The sequence below is a fragment of the Suricata suricatta genome, chromosome 6 (assembly GCF_006229205.1).
Source record: "Suricata suricatta isolate VVHF042 chromosome 6, meerkat_22Aug2017_6uvM2_HiC, whole genome shotgun sequence".
Taxonomy (NCBI): Eukaryota; Metazoa; Chordata; class Mammalia; order Carnivora; family Herpestidae; genus Suricata; species Suricata suricatta.
The window spans coordinates 120,411,045-120,426,035 of record NC_043705.1 but is presented as its reverse complement, the minus strand read 5'-3'; the positions used below and the strand labels follow the sequence as shown (position 1 = coordinate 120,426,035).

At 37.3% G+C, this 14,991-nt stretch overlaps 2 protein-coding genes across 4 annotated transcripts in view; both read right to left on the bottom strand.

Annotated features, from left to right (window-relative positions):
- The window catches only part of NADK2 (NAD kinase 2, mitochondrial), a 47,895-nt gene extending 47,575 nt beyond the window's left edge, over window positions 1-320 (bottom strand). Inside the window, exon 1 of the mRNA XM_029941274.1 lies at window positions 12-320. Coding sequence (XP_029797134.1) covers window positions 12-320 — 309 coding nt within the window. The remainder of the gene's footprint in view (window positions 1-11) is intronic.
- A 5,105-nt stretch (window positions 321-5,425) lies between these two features.
- The window catches only part of RANBP3L (RAN binding protein 3 like), a 45,468-nt gene continuing 35,902 nt past the window's right edge, over window positions 5,426-14,991 (bottom strand). For 2 of the 3 annotated variants that reach the window (XM_029941510.1, XM_029941511.1), the window contains 5 exons: window positions 14,757-14,881; window positions 13,245-13,365; window positions 11,674-11,816; window positions 8,519-8,708; window positions 5,426-6,226 (listed from right to left, as the gene is read on the bottom strand). In XM_029941510.1, coding sequence (XP_029797370.1) covers window positions 6,183-6,226; window positions 8,519-8,708; window positions 11,674-11,816; window positions 13,245-13,365; window positions 14,757-14,881 — 623 coding nt within the window. In that variant the 3' untranslated portion in view covers window positions 5,426-6,182. The remainder of the gene's footprint in view (window positions 6,227-8,518; window positions 8,709-11,673; window positions 11,817-13,244; window positions 13,366-14,756; window positions 14,882-14,991) is intronic. The other variant, XM_029941512.1, reaches the window with a different exon arrangement.

The window sequence follows — 14,991 nt, the reverse complement described above, 5'->3', positions numbered from 1 at the left end:
CTGCCACACGCCGACAGCTGCCTAGCAGGAAGCCTCGGTAGCAAGTCATCCTCCGCCCGGCGGGACTGCAGGCCCGGGCTCCCGCCACCAGCAGTGCGCGCCACCCGCGCAGCCCCGGCCTCTAACTCCGCGCCGGGCGGGCAGAGGTTAAGAGCACTACAGTGCGTGGCCCGCGCCGCGAGGGGGGGACGTGCCCAGACGTTGACGGGGGCGGGGAAAGCCCAGGAATTGGGAGGAGGGAAAGCCTGAGCGAGGAAAGGTGGGCGGGGAAGAGCTAGAGGCCTCAGAGCTGTGGGTTTTGTTTGTGGATCCGCTTCCATCCACGCCTGCGCGGCGGCGGCTTCGACGCCCGGGGGCCGACCTCCAGCTCCACCCCCTTCCCTGGGTGGGCACTAAACCCACACGCCCGCCCCCGACTCTGTGAGCCAATCAGAGCCCGCTGCGGTTTCGGAGCCTGAGGAGCTTCGGGGATTGGCTGCGGCCAGAAGAAGGGCTGGAATTCTATTTGGCGGTAGAGCTGCCTTAGGAATCCAGCTGGAACCGGTCTGAAGCGGCGCGGGGAACTGCGGGTGGGGTTTCGATCACCTGGCGGGAGAGTGGGTACCTGTAGGCACCTCCTCGCCTGGGCCTCATTATTGCCCTTGACCAGGTCATATAAAACTACTCTTTCGTCATGGCACACAAGACTGCATTCTTTATTCCTTCGTTCAACTAAGTTTAGTCAGATGGCCGATCTGACCAACCCTGGGCTGGGGACCGAGGAGGCTGACCAAGGACCACGTGCACAATGTGTGGGGCCTAGTGCAAAATGAAAATGAGAGCTTCTTGAGCAGTAATTATTAAGTCTTTAACGACAGAGAGCGGTAAGCTGGGTGCCAGACCCATCTAAGCATGGCGCCTGTGGCACTGCGCAAGTTACAGTCCTTGCTGACTACCAAAAAACTATCAATCCAGAGGGAGACAGGTAGCATTTGAGGAAATTAGAGGATAGTGGGTCGAGGAATCTGGCCAAGTGGAGCATTTCTGGGTGGGGAGATAAGGTTGAAAAAGTAGCTAGAACAAGAGGGAAATCTTAAGAATGTTACTAACTTGGACTTTATTCTATAGGCAGTACCTAGCCTTTTGAAAGGCACCCCAAAATATTTATTTAAGTTTATTTATTTTTTGAGAAAGAAAGCACACGGGAGGGGCAACGAGTGAGAGAGAGAGAATCTCAAGAGGCTTCACACTGTCAGCACAGAGCCCAACATGGGGCTCAAACTCACAAACTGTCGGGGGCACCTGGGTGGCTCAGACCTTTAAGTGGCCAACTTTGGATCAGGTGGCCAACTTTGGCTCAGGTCATGATCTCACTGGTTCATGAGTTCAAGCCCCCCATCAGGCTCTGTGCTGACAGCTCAGAGCCTGGAACCTGCTTCAGATTCTGTGTCTCCCCCTCTCTCTCTGCCCCTCCCCCACTCACACCCTGTCTCTCTCAAAAATAAACATTAAAAAAATTAAAAAAGCAAAACTCACAAACCATGAAATCATGACCTGAGCCTAAATCAAGAGTCAGATGCTTAATCGCCTGAGCCACCCAGGTGCCCCCGATGTCTACTTTTAGTGGGTCGCTGACCCTTCTGGCCAGGAACCTTGCCTCACAGCAGGTGCTGATAGTGACTTGTAGTGGAAGTTTAAGCACATCTCTTAACTTTTGTGCGATGTGAGTTAGTCATTTATAATTTGAATATCCTCAAGGTCTCTTCTCACTATTCCAACACTTTGTTAATAGTAAGGATTTCTAGAGAGCAAACAGCAGAGCAAAAGTATATGGAGAATGAAGTAGCAATTCTGAATTCCTAGAGAATTGAGAGGGAGGCAAGCAACAGTGAGAGGAGGCTAGAGAGGCAGATTACCATAAAAGGCAGATGGGGGAAAGACATGGAAGGTGTAATTATATCAATGCTTAGGAACTTGGCTTTTATCTTGTATATGCTAAGAAGCCGCGGAAAGGGGAAAATGACATGCTTAGCTTTGCAAATATTATTTATGAACAGGAATTGCTTAGAAGAAACAAGCAGAGAATAAATATCTGAAATATACTCACCCTTATTAGAAATTAGAAAGATACAAAGTAATTTCACTGAAATAGTCTTTCATATCCACTGGCTTGGCGGAAATTTAGAAGTTTTGCCAATCTTCTAAATTGTTGGAAAGCTATGACATCAAGTCTTTATTAGGCTAAACATTCCCAATTATTTCAATAGCTTCTCCAATGCCACAGTTTCTAAAGATCATCTTAGAAACTTTAAATGTGTTCATGTATTTAAGTTTGTCCACTCCAAATTTGATGTCACAAATCATGCAGCACTGTGGGTGTGATCTATTCATTACAAAACAAACAAGAGCTTGCATTTGTGAATTTAATATGAGTTTCAGTACCCTCAAACTACTAAAATAATCTGTAACGTTACTGAGTTTCAAACTCAAACCCCATCTATAGCAATGCTGGTGTACTTTTCTAGAGTGAGCTTACCCAGCCACCTGGTAAACACATGTCAAGAAGCTTACTTGTTCTCAACATTTTATGGAGAAAATTATATGTCATCGGATATTCATAGTTTGAGGATTTACAAAGCTTAAGATGCATCCTTCCCAATCCCTAAATCCCCCTCCATCTCACTTCATGTACATTCTGACTCTATGAAAGATATATACCTTGGCCCTTTTCTTTAATGGCATCCGCATACTCTAAGACTTGTATAGGTTATTAGTTGCTGAGGCCAAAGTGTTCCTGGCTTTGGCAGTAATGGATGTAAAATAATAGTTAAAAGAGAGAACATTTTGACGGTCCCTAATTAAGCTGAATAACTTGGTAAACTCTAAAGTCCTGTTGAAAGAGAAGAATGTTAAGGTTTTTTTAAATGTAAGATATATAGTCAGATATAATGTTAAATATGTATCTAGTATATTTGGGAAATATTTAAGTAAATTTTAATAAAAGCAGCTTCTACCACAATCTAAGAAGATGTGTGCTTTGAAGTCACCTATCTAGTAACTTATGAATGATTATCATTTTATGGTGATCTCTTCATATTAAAGAGAGGTCAAAGTCTGTAGAAAAGCCAAAAAGGAGGTTAGATGAAGATATAGGATACAGAGAAACTATAAGATGTTTCTACTTCTATTATCTCCTCCAAAATAGCACTAAATATTTGCATCAAGATTGTAAGAAGGAATAGTAGAGTGAACAGAAAATAATTTGAAAGTCATAAGCTAAATGCCATGTTTCTGCTGTTAGGAACTATGTCATAATCAAGAAATTTTCACTTTTCTCTGCCTTCCTGATATTCTAATACTATTTTTGATTCCGTTGCACTGGCATTAATGTATAGAACAGTAATTGAAGTAATCTAATTTATTTTTGCATGGTATAGGCAGAGAAATATAAGGGAAATCACAGAAGGAAAGAATGAATTCAAAGTATATTAAAATGTTTGAGGCATTGAGAAAACATTGCTCTATCTCCACCCTAAAGTGAGGGCAAGAACGAACATCTCAGGTAGATAAAGATCTCTGTTCTCTGCTTTACTTTAACAATTTAGTGCAATCACGACGTGTTCCCATATTAGCTAAGATCTTATAGGAGAAGAGAACCGGCTCCTTCATTTCTTCTCCAGATGTCTTCCTGTTTACGTTAGCTTCTAAAGAAAACTGTTCACTGACTGTTCTGTGTCAGAGGTACTTTTTGGGATTGAAAAAACCCAACCAACTTTAAAATTTGTTTTTCCATTCTTTTTATTCTTTTATGCTAGAGCTATTCTTTGATTTTTTCCCCCTTCTCTCTATCTTTTCTCTACCTCTCTCTCACATTAACTTTGTCTTTTCCATTTTCTGAAGCATTGCTTTATTTAGAAGTAAAGGAGGCTATATTTCTTCCATAGTGACTAGAAAAATGAATAGGCCTCTCTTAGCACTACTTTTTCACTAAGCTATACTCAAGTTATAGGGAAAGAACAAAACTGAACAATTTATACACTAACCAAATTATGGTCTAAAAGAGTTAATTCAACTTTCACATGCCAAACTAAACTATCAGGCATCAGCTCAGGTTTTACTATATCTATATGTATGTACATATAATTGCTTTTATTACTATAAGAGGTATTGCAACAAAATAATGTAACTTTGAAAAATGTGTCTTCACATGTCTACATCCAAATGAATATTGTTCTTCAAAGTAGCATTTAGTGAATTTAGACCCATTATTCCAGTTATGTTGTCATTGTTCAAAAACTTTTCAGAAATCATTTTGGAATTGTAAATCTTATCCCCTGGTTATGGACTGAATGTTTATGTTCTCCCCCAAATGTCTATGTCGGAGCCCTAACACCCAGTGTGATGGAATTTGGAGATGGGGCCTTAGGGGATAATTACAGTTAGAAAAGTTTATGAGGGAGTTTATGGGGTTGGCATACAGGAAGAGACACTAGAGAGCTTGCTCTCTCTCTGCCTGTGCCCCACAAAGAGATCCTGTGAGCACACAGGGAAATTATAGTGGGCTACAACCAAAGCAGAGTCCTCAGAATGAAACCTATTTTGTGGGCCTTTTGGTCTTCAACTTCTCAGACTCTAGAACTATGAGAAAGAAATTTCTGTTGTTTAAGCTGCACAGTCTGTGGTATTTTGTCATGGCAGCCTGAGAAGAATAAGATCCTCTAACAAGGGAATAGTTAGGAGCCACAATCAAAAGTCATTTTGAAGTCATGGGGTGACTTGATTGAAAAATGAAGTATTGCTATAAGCACTGAGTCTGCTTTTTTGTGTGTGACCCATAAAGTGTCTCTGAGACAAATCTCAAAAGAGGAGCATCAAAACTCTGTTGCATGATTGTTAAAATTATTAGTCTACCAATATTATGGTACGGGGGTGCCTACCATTTGGGGGGTGCCCGGGTCGCTCCAGCTGAGCCCCAGTTGAGCATCAGACTCTTGATTTTGGCTCAGGTCATGATCTCCCAGTTCATGAGCTCGAGCCCTGTGTCGGACTGTGTGCTGAGCCTGCTTGGAATTATCTCTTTCCCTCTCTCTCTCTCTGCCCTTCCTCTCTTCATGCTCTCTCTCTCTCAACAATAAATTAACATTTATTTTAAATTAATAATTATTAATTAAAACAAATTTTATTATTAAATAAACATTTGTTTTTTTCTTTTGAGGGGGGAAAAGGAAAGAGGGAGCAAAGATTCCGAAACAGGCTCTGTGCTGACAACAGAGAGCTCAATGTGGAGCTCGAACTCAGAACTGTGAGATCATGAGCCGGGATTAAGAGTCAGATGTTTAACCCACTGAGCCACCCAGGTGCCTCAATAAATAAACATTTTTTTAAAAAGAAAAGATTTATTTGGCTATATGTATGTTTTAGAAAAAAAGGTCTCTATACAGCTACATCCATAAAATATTAATGACAATTTAATTACAGAAAGCAAAGAGCAAGTTAACACATTTTACTTTTTGTATACTTACTGTTTTGTTACATAGGTAATGTATTCTGTTCATCCCTTCAACAACTATTGGATGTTGACCTAGAGTCAAGCATATACAAGGTATAGTAGATATAGGTCCAAGAACAATACTAAATTTAAAGAAATTCATACCATGAATAAGATGATATAATCTTATAGTATTAGTAAATCCAAAGGCTAACTGAAAATACTCATTTCCCAGAAAAGAAATGTGACTTAATCAAATGTTATCATGCAGCTACAGTATTTTGGAAGAAATGACTAGAGACCTTTAAAATATTTGTTTTATGACCAGACAATGTATGACTGAAAAAATAAATATCTTAGATATTTATCAAATCCAGCAATTTATTTTAACTACGATATCCACCAATGTGATGAATAGTCCAAATTAGTTATCAAATCCTATTCTAAATTTTTCAAAAATGATAAATTTTGAACTAAGTCCATGCATTTCTCAAATTCTGTCATTTTCTCCACAATAATCAAAATGTACAACCTTGCAATTATTAGATTATATAAGAGAAAAGTTTTAATTGCAACACATTATATTTTATGAACTTTGCTATAAAAACTCTTCAAGGGATGAATAGGATCATCTCATTTAGTTAAGAAGGTTTAGTATTTTCAGCAAGATGACCAATCTTTTTGTAGATGTTGTCACGTTTACAGTAGAGAGTGCTCATGAACAGGCAACCGACTGTCTGTGGGTCCACCTAGAAGGATCTGTGATATAAATTTAAAATATTAGAGAATGTTACATTCAGATTCGATTTAATATTGAACACAACTGAACATGAATATGCATGAATATGCTTACAAGTGAGGAAATGCAAACTATACAATTTACATTTTATATGTAACATTTGGAAATGTTGCTAATTTAATTTTTTTTTTTGTTTTTTTATTTATTTTTGAGAGACAGAGAGAGACAGCGCAAACAGGGGAGGGTCAGAGAGAGGGAGACACAGAATCTGAAGCAGGCTCCAGGCTCTGAGCTGTCAGCACAGAGCCTGATGTGGGGCTCAAACCGAGATGGAGATCATGACCTGAGCCGAAGCCAGACGCTGAGCCACCCAGGTGCCCCGGAAATGTTGCTAATTTAAAACATGATATTTCAAATAACTAAACCCTACCTTAATTCATGGGCAACAGAGTTTAAAAAATTAGACTTTTTATTGCTTTCATAACAGTTTAGCATTTGTATGCATCACCTCCTGGAGAAAGTACTAAGTGAAAAGGGGAAGGAAGGCAAAGGAAGAGGGGTTCATATGGTTGACATTTATTTTCCATTATTTCCATTGTTTCTCATTTTGTATGAAGATAGTTGTATATTACTCTTTCCTAAAATGGAATATAATAAAATATATATTTCATAAATGTGACCTTTGTTGAAGAGAGAATTTTGCCATTTAATCCTATTTCATGTTAACATTTCTAATGGATACTAATTCATCTTCCAATAGATCCCATTTATTATTGACAATATAAACATCATAAAGATTTTATTTATATATTTCACACATTGTAAAGAATAAGAAACTAGTTGTTTAACAGTGGCAAGAAAAATCATATTAGTTCTCTGGCTCACTGAGCCAAGCAATTTATATTCCTGATCTGCATGTATTTTTTTAATTTTTAAAAAATGTTTATTATTGAGAGAGAGAGAGACAGAGCACGAGCACGGGAGGGGCAGAGAGAGAGGGGGACACAGAATCTGAAGCAGGCTCCAGGTTCTGAGCTGGCAGCACAGAGCCCAACGCAGGGCTCAAACTCATGAGATCATGACCTGAGCCAAAGTCAGATGCTTTACCAACTGAACCACTCTGGTGCCCCCTGATCTATATATTTTGTACATTTTGATTACGTTTTTTATATTAGGCAAAGGAAGATATTTCATGAAGTTTTGTACATGTGCTTTGATAGATTCTTAAATTATGTATAATTAAGTTACCTTTAAGATTTAAAATAATTAAAAATTAGAAAAATGCTTGCTAACACACTATCTTTGTAAGTATGTTACTCAGTTCTCCGTAGAACAGAATTCAGGGATAAATGAAACTATTACTGAAAATACTTGGCTCCATTTATATAACAAAGCTAGACTTCTTATTTCCCAGACAATCTTTTTTTCCAAAAATAATCATAAATTTTTGTTTTAAATCTACCCATCAGGACAAGCACTAAAACCTAAAAATCTGGTAACTACTGGTTCTACTTTAACCTTGCTCAATTCATGAATCCTAACACAACAACAAGAAAATAGTACTTTTTGGCCTACACAAAAAAGGGTCTTGAGAATAAAGCAAATTCCAAAAAGGAGATAAATAGGAGTTTTGGTGTTTCAAGCCAGATTTGCCTTGTGGAGCCACTGTCATGTGTTCATTACATTTATGATGTATTTATAATTTCTTCTACTCTAGCCAATAATAGGGAAATAAGAACAGGTGAAGAAAATATGAATAAATGTTAGTTTTAGTGTATCAACATAATACTTTATGGTATTTTTATTAAATTTATGCACAGGTGACATCCAGGCATCAAAATGAGGATGACTTTGGTAAAATCCTAATGGAGGCCACATAAAGAAGAAGACAATGACTTTCAAACCCACTCCTCTGATCCAAAGAACTAGGACTCTAATTCCTATCCAATTTATTTTTTATATAAATTTTTAATATTATTTAATTATTTTTATAGAAAGCAAGGAAGAGAGGCAAGGGAGAAAGAGGAAGGTAGCAGGAGGGGGGGGAGGAAGAGGGGAGAGAAAGGAGGGGAGGGAGAGGGAGAAGGAAGGAATCCCAAGCAAGCTCCATACTCAGCACAGAGCCCAAAATAGGGCTTGCTCCCATGACCCTGGGATCATGACCTGAGACGAAATTGAGAGCCAGTGCTCAGTCGACTGAGCCACCCAGGCACCCCCTCATTCCACTTTAAAAAACAACAACTATTTCACATATTAGGATTGTGCAGAAGATTTTCTGAAACCTCTGACCTAACAAAAGAAAAGTTATTTACCTGATCTATTCTTAGTTGCTTGGATGAAATCATCCTCATCTTCATCACAGCTTTCACAGTTTAATTGTTGGAGGATTGTTTCTGACTGGCTTTCAGCTTGATTTACATCTTTCTGTTTATCAAAGCTTCGAAGCGCAATGAGCCGGTGATGTATTGCTGCATACAGATATCCTGTATCTTTGGCACTGGCCTGTGTAAGGGAAATTAAGTTGTGAAGAATATAAATAGCTTAATAATAGCCACATTTTAGAGATGTTTTAACCTTTCACTATTAGGAAGGAATTATATGGTATAAATCTAGGATATAAATAACCCTGACAAAGGGTAAAAAGCCATTCATCTTGAACCAAATTGAATCCAAAAGTGAATAATTTTATAACAGGTCCCCATTTGTTCATTTTAAACTGAGAAATGAAATTTTGTGATTTAAAATTTCTACTTGAATTCAAGACTATCCCTCCTCCACTATTATTCACTGTAGAAAATTGTAGGGTTGGGTGAAGTAAAAGACCTCCGTTTCCTTTACATCACTTTGTTTAGACATCCCAACCAGCCTCACAGCTCGTGGAAAAGCAGAGCTCATTAGAGCAGTCTCTACACTGCATCATAGAAGTCAATGCGCCGTCCATTGCACCATCCAGCCACCCTTATGATTATGTATCATAAACACATCATAAGTCTTTGCTTTCACCACTCTTCTATGCTGTTTCTCATGGTTGCTGTTAATATAAAAAATGATGGTAACAATCACATTTATATAACATTTATGGTTACTACATCCTTTTTTCATTCAATCCTTAAAATCCATGAGTTAGTGATTTCATTTATATTAGCAAACGCAGTAGCACAAGTATTTAATTTATGCTTACTTCCCACATCCCTTTACACATGAGGAGATGTGGCTCAGAAAGGTACAATGACTTGCCTGCATTTACATAGCAAGCCAACAAATCCGCAGGGCTTGCATCCCAGATCTTTATCATCAGAGCTAGTGCTCTTTTAAGGTAACATGGCAGTGATTTACATTTTTATATCTTTTCACAATATCAAAGAGAATGTAGGTAAATTATTCTCTTTGCTAACCCTCCAGAAAGCTATCAAACTTTTCAAATCGAGAAAAAACTACATGGCAACTGCTTGGGGGAATGGTCTTCAATTATATTTTTTTCATTTGCATGTTCTTAAGTTCCCTTAATTACTCTGGGGCAAAAAATAGCTCTAAATTAAATAAAGTATTTTTGTTTCTCATATTGTGCTAAATAATCTATAGAGGGTGTTGAGTAAATAAATATTGACTCTTGACTGATGTACATTATTTGCAAAGATGTCATTTTTCTTTAGTACATCAATATATATTGAAAGTATTTAAAATATAAATCCTACTCTGCCACCTTGACTTTATAACATTAAAATTTAAATATGCCTTTCACTAGTCAATATATTGCCTTTAGCTAAATTCATTCAGATATATTCATTCAAGAAATTCAGAGCAAGAAGTTAAAAATAAAATCACAATGACCTATTTTTCGAATAACAAATTCTCAATGCTTAAAAAAATTATAATTCCCAGGAAGTACTATAAGAAATTGCTGGTGAGAATGAAAACTGGTTCAGTTGTTTTGAAGAGAAATGTACCAAGACAAATCAAAGCCTCTTCCCAAGAAAATTAACACACATGTACAAAGAGAATTCCTCACATCTTTCTTGTAGAATTTATAATAGTGGAAGATAGCAAATTACTTAAGTATTTAACAAAGCAGGATTAATGGAATAAATTACAGTGCAGAATAGCATTCTTTTCAACTGTTAAAAAAGTTTTTGAAGAATGGACTACTATTTAATGACATGAAAACACTCCTTTTCATTGATGAGTGAAAAGGTTACATGTGTGTACTTCATAATCAAGTATTAGCTATCTAATCTACCCAACCATTTTATAAAGTATATTATTATTATCTTTATTGGGCAGATTAGTAAAGTCAAGGAATCTACATAACCTTTCTGAAGATCATATAGTTGACACACTATATACATATGTATGCACACACATGTATGCTGAAATGACAAAAATGTTAATAGTGACCATCTCTGGGAATGGAATTTCGGGCGATTTTTATTTGCATTTAGCAAACTCAATTTAGTTTACTTAGTAAACAGTCTACAATTTACAGAGTTAGTGCCGGTCAGACATTGAGCAGTAGAATCACGTCATAACTAATGGTCTCAGTCTCCGTGTCAGCAGCAGCAGACTGCTCTACCCACTTAAAACAAGGGGGTCTGGCCCAGCAGAGTATCAGGTATTGTCTCCCTACATGGTGAATAGGGTTTGAGCATTATCTTACTCTAGTAGCTTAATCCTCAATATCACTTACACCTAGCAGTGCACTTACCGGTAGTTAATAAAACTTTGGAGTTTTCATCAGTGGGCACTTGCCAACTTTTTTTGATTACTATATGGAAGTTTATTTACTTGCATTGTTACTTTTGGCCTGAGTCACGTAAGTACCCAGTCTTCTGGGTCTCAGCTCATGTGGGAAACCTAGCTTTTTTTTTTTCCTAGCCTGATCCCTGCCAGCTCTTGCTCTCTTGTGCCCGGATTTTGTATTTGAGGTCAAACATTCCTGCTGCCAGGAAGAGCTAAAGCTGTGCTCCCATTCTGTTACCTTGGCGACTGACTCATGTCCAGAATTGGAATTTGCCGTTGGACTGGTTGTTTTAACTTACTAGCCCTGTGTTTTTCCATTTCTCAGGGGTTCCTTCCTCGTGATCTCAGAGGCTTCTCAGTTTCAGCATTCAGTGTAAGCACGGGGCTGTGTGTTCCCCTGGACTCCTAGGAGCCAATCTTGACAATGGTCCCTTTGGTGACTTTATAAAATTCTTGACATAATTTCAATGGTAAAAAAAATGTGAAGGTTCAAAGCATATATCAATACAAATGTCTTGGGACACATGCCAATTGATTTCTATAGATTTTGGTGTTAATCTGTAAATTTCATTTAAAGTTTAGATTTTATATTAAACTATAAACAACCAAAATAAATGGTGGATTTTTTTGTCAGTGGTGCAAGTTATTATAATACAGTGAAAAACAAATTAGCAATTGCAGAGATCTGCAAATATAGGATAATCCTCTATCACTGAAATTTGTTACTTACCTGAATTAAAAACACTTTGATGTTATAGTCTTCTAAATCAGTTGCTGTTATTCGTAAATTTTTGTGGTTTGCTCTTTGAATCTCCATTTGAGCCCAGAGTTTGCTGTTGAGAATCAGCCTCAGGCTGCCTTGATTGCGCATAACTGAAATTGGAAGGTGAATGTATGAGACTACGTAATAGTCTAGTTCTTAACCTTCCTGGGGAACTTGCCAGTTTTTGAAAGTAAAGTAAATCTTGTATTTGTTTTTCAGACTGTATTTTCACTATTAAGTTGTAATTTGGCTCGACTAAAAGTTGGTTTTCAAATTGGCTTTATTTTGTTGGAAGACTTTTTAGCTTAAAAGCTGGAATTATTTTTTTACTATAATATTAAAAAAATATTAAAATTCTAGAATTCCTTTGAGGACTTAGTGGTCTGAAGAATATTTATCCAAAGTGGAGAAAACAGAAACAAAAACTAAGCATTCAAAAAATGGAACTAGCTAAATAAATGATGACATGGCTCTTCAAGATGATATTATGAACCCATTAAGAATACTGAAGAAAGATCATTACTGATATAGAAAGGTGGCCATGGTATAATGTAAAATCAGGTTACACAGCAGTATAAACACCATGCTTCGCAAATTTTGGCAGGCGATGGAAAGAGTGGAGTTGAACAAGAGTAGAAAACAACTAGCACCTGCCTTGGGAGTAATGGTTGGTTGGGTTATTTAGAAACCTGTTTGCCAGCTATAGAACTGAAAACATGGTTCCTATTCTTACAGTCTGAATTCTATTCCTATTGTTTCATGGGCTTGATATCTGAAACTCAATAAACATCCATATACGTGGATCTCACTTCTTCCAGTGGTTCCTTCCACAGCTTTGAGATTACCCAATGTTGACCAGTAAACCTAAGCACCCCACCCAGATCTCTGCCTCTGTTCACTTTTGGATTGCGCCTCTGAACAATGCCCAGTGTGTCTTTTAGATGCCAAAAACTTTGAGACCCTCTCAGTTTGACTGACTCCCAATTCTTACCATCACTATGGATGTCAGTAACCATACACAGGATTCAATAACCACACACCTTTATTTCCTTGGAAACTGACTCTTCCTCTCAACCCACACAGCATGTTTTGAATAAACTATAGGGCAAATATCCCCTTTAAGAAAAACCATCTCCCCCTCAAAAATATCATCGTATTTCTTTAAATAATACTGAGATTACTATTTAGGTGTGTGCCGACTATGCCACAGGTGCATTATCTCACTGAATTCTCACAATTGCTCAATAATTCACGGAGTACTATAATCCCCATTTTAAACTGATGTAACTAGGGCATGGAGAGATTAAGTAACTTGTCCAAGGCCACCAATTCGTCAGTGATAGAGGCAGAACGGAACCTGTGTAGTCTGACATCAGAGCCTGCTCTGAACAGGAAGTTCCTCTAGCACATTGGAAACATTATTGTTTTTAACATCTGATTTTTTTACTATTTTATAACACGTCTCCAGAAAATGATGTGTACCTATTGGAAATTTTACCCTGAGAAATAGTGGGTTGCTTTATAAAATGATTCCTTACTTAGTCTTGACTGGAATGTTCCACAGTCACTGCTTGCTGTGTCATTCAGCCTCAAAGCTCCTCTGCCCCTTTCAATCCAGGACTGTGTTGTTTTGTTGAATATAAAAAGCTTGCAGTTGATCTAAAGGACAATTTTTTAAAATGTCAAATATATAAAAAATCTATTTTAAAGTGATTTCTTTCTATGCTACAACACTCTTATTTGTCTGATTTTACCAGAATAACCTTGGTTAATAATGATTTGTAAACCAGCTTTAAAAATTTATTTAACTTTTAAAGCATACAATATTTGAATAGTTCAAATATCAAAAAGCAAAAAGATATACAAAATGAAAAGTCCTTCCCAACCTTCATTCTTCACCTGTCAATTTCTGCCCCCTGCCACAGGTGATCACTATTGCTAGTATTTTGTTTATCTCTCTAGAGATATTTGTATTTATATACATGCCAGTACCTATGTCCCCTATTTTTTCTATAAACAGTAGAATATCATACATACTTTTGGCATCTTGCTTTTCCACTTAACAATATATGTATATGTACCAAGTTTTAAATGAAATATGTTATTTAAGTTAAGTAACTTATTTGTAAGTAAAGGAATAGTGCAACTATCTGTATGCCTAAAATTTTTCAAAGAATGCAGCACCAGAACTAGGATGTGGTACCACGGAATACTGTACTATAACGTAATGCTTACCAGCATTAAATATTATTGGTAAAAGAGTCACAGATGACTTGTTAAAAATATGGCATGCCAGGGCCTCACCCCTAGCAGTTACTTCAATTAATTGTGGTTAAACCTGATCTGAGAATTATGCTTTCAAGCACACTTGTATAGGAAATGTATCAGTAAACCACAGGCAAAGAGAAGAGAAATGGAGAGATTTGGGAGTTAAAGCAGACAGATAAAAAGAAAGGGAAATCTGCACCTTGTTGAAAAATGACTACCTTGTTGTAATTACATTTCACGTGCCTAGGCTAATAGGTATGCCACTCAACATTCAAATCCTATGCATGATACTATATATTACGTCTGTGAAATTCTTCCTTTCTACAAAATTCAAAATTTACTTAAAAGAACTTTTCAAAGAAAACCAGAATTTTTTAATTTATCTTGAACTGAATTCTATTCATCTTATCATGACTTAAAAATGTCCAGTGTAAGTAGAACTTTTAACGATGATAGCACTGATTACAAACGCAGGCATGTAAAGTATAAAACCTACGTCTGAAGTTATTTTAAGACAGGGTCCCTGGCTGTCTTCTTTCTAAGAAACTAATGTGAATGGTTGTAAACCCAGTAACATATTGTCCTGAAAATTACCCATACAAACATAAGAATACAATAAAATATTGGCTTAATCTTTGGAAGTGTCTAGCATGTCTAGTTAAGCAGCTCAGTCTTCATGAAAACTATACTTCTGCCCTTATTTTTAAAGGTGTTCCTGCTGATAGAAACTTGGTTTCATGGAGGTAAGTGCTGCCGGAAAGAGCAATGTGTGACACACACACCTTCAACACATTATGTTCAGCTTCCTCCCCGGTCACAACATCAATTTTCTCCAGCAAGCATTTGGGTGATGGCTTAGAAGAGACAGCAGCAGCTGATTCAATTAGGGACATATTTTTAATAGAGTCTGTTTGTAAGAAAAAATAGGATGAAAAGACACATAAAAGACTCCGTTTCCTCTACTGTAAAAGCTCCTTATTGTCCCCATTAATATACATGTCTCCTTAGCTTTTTATA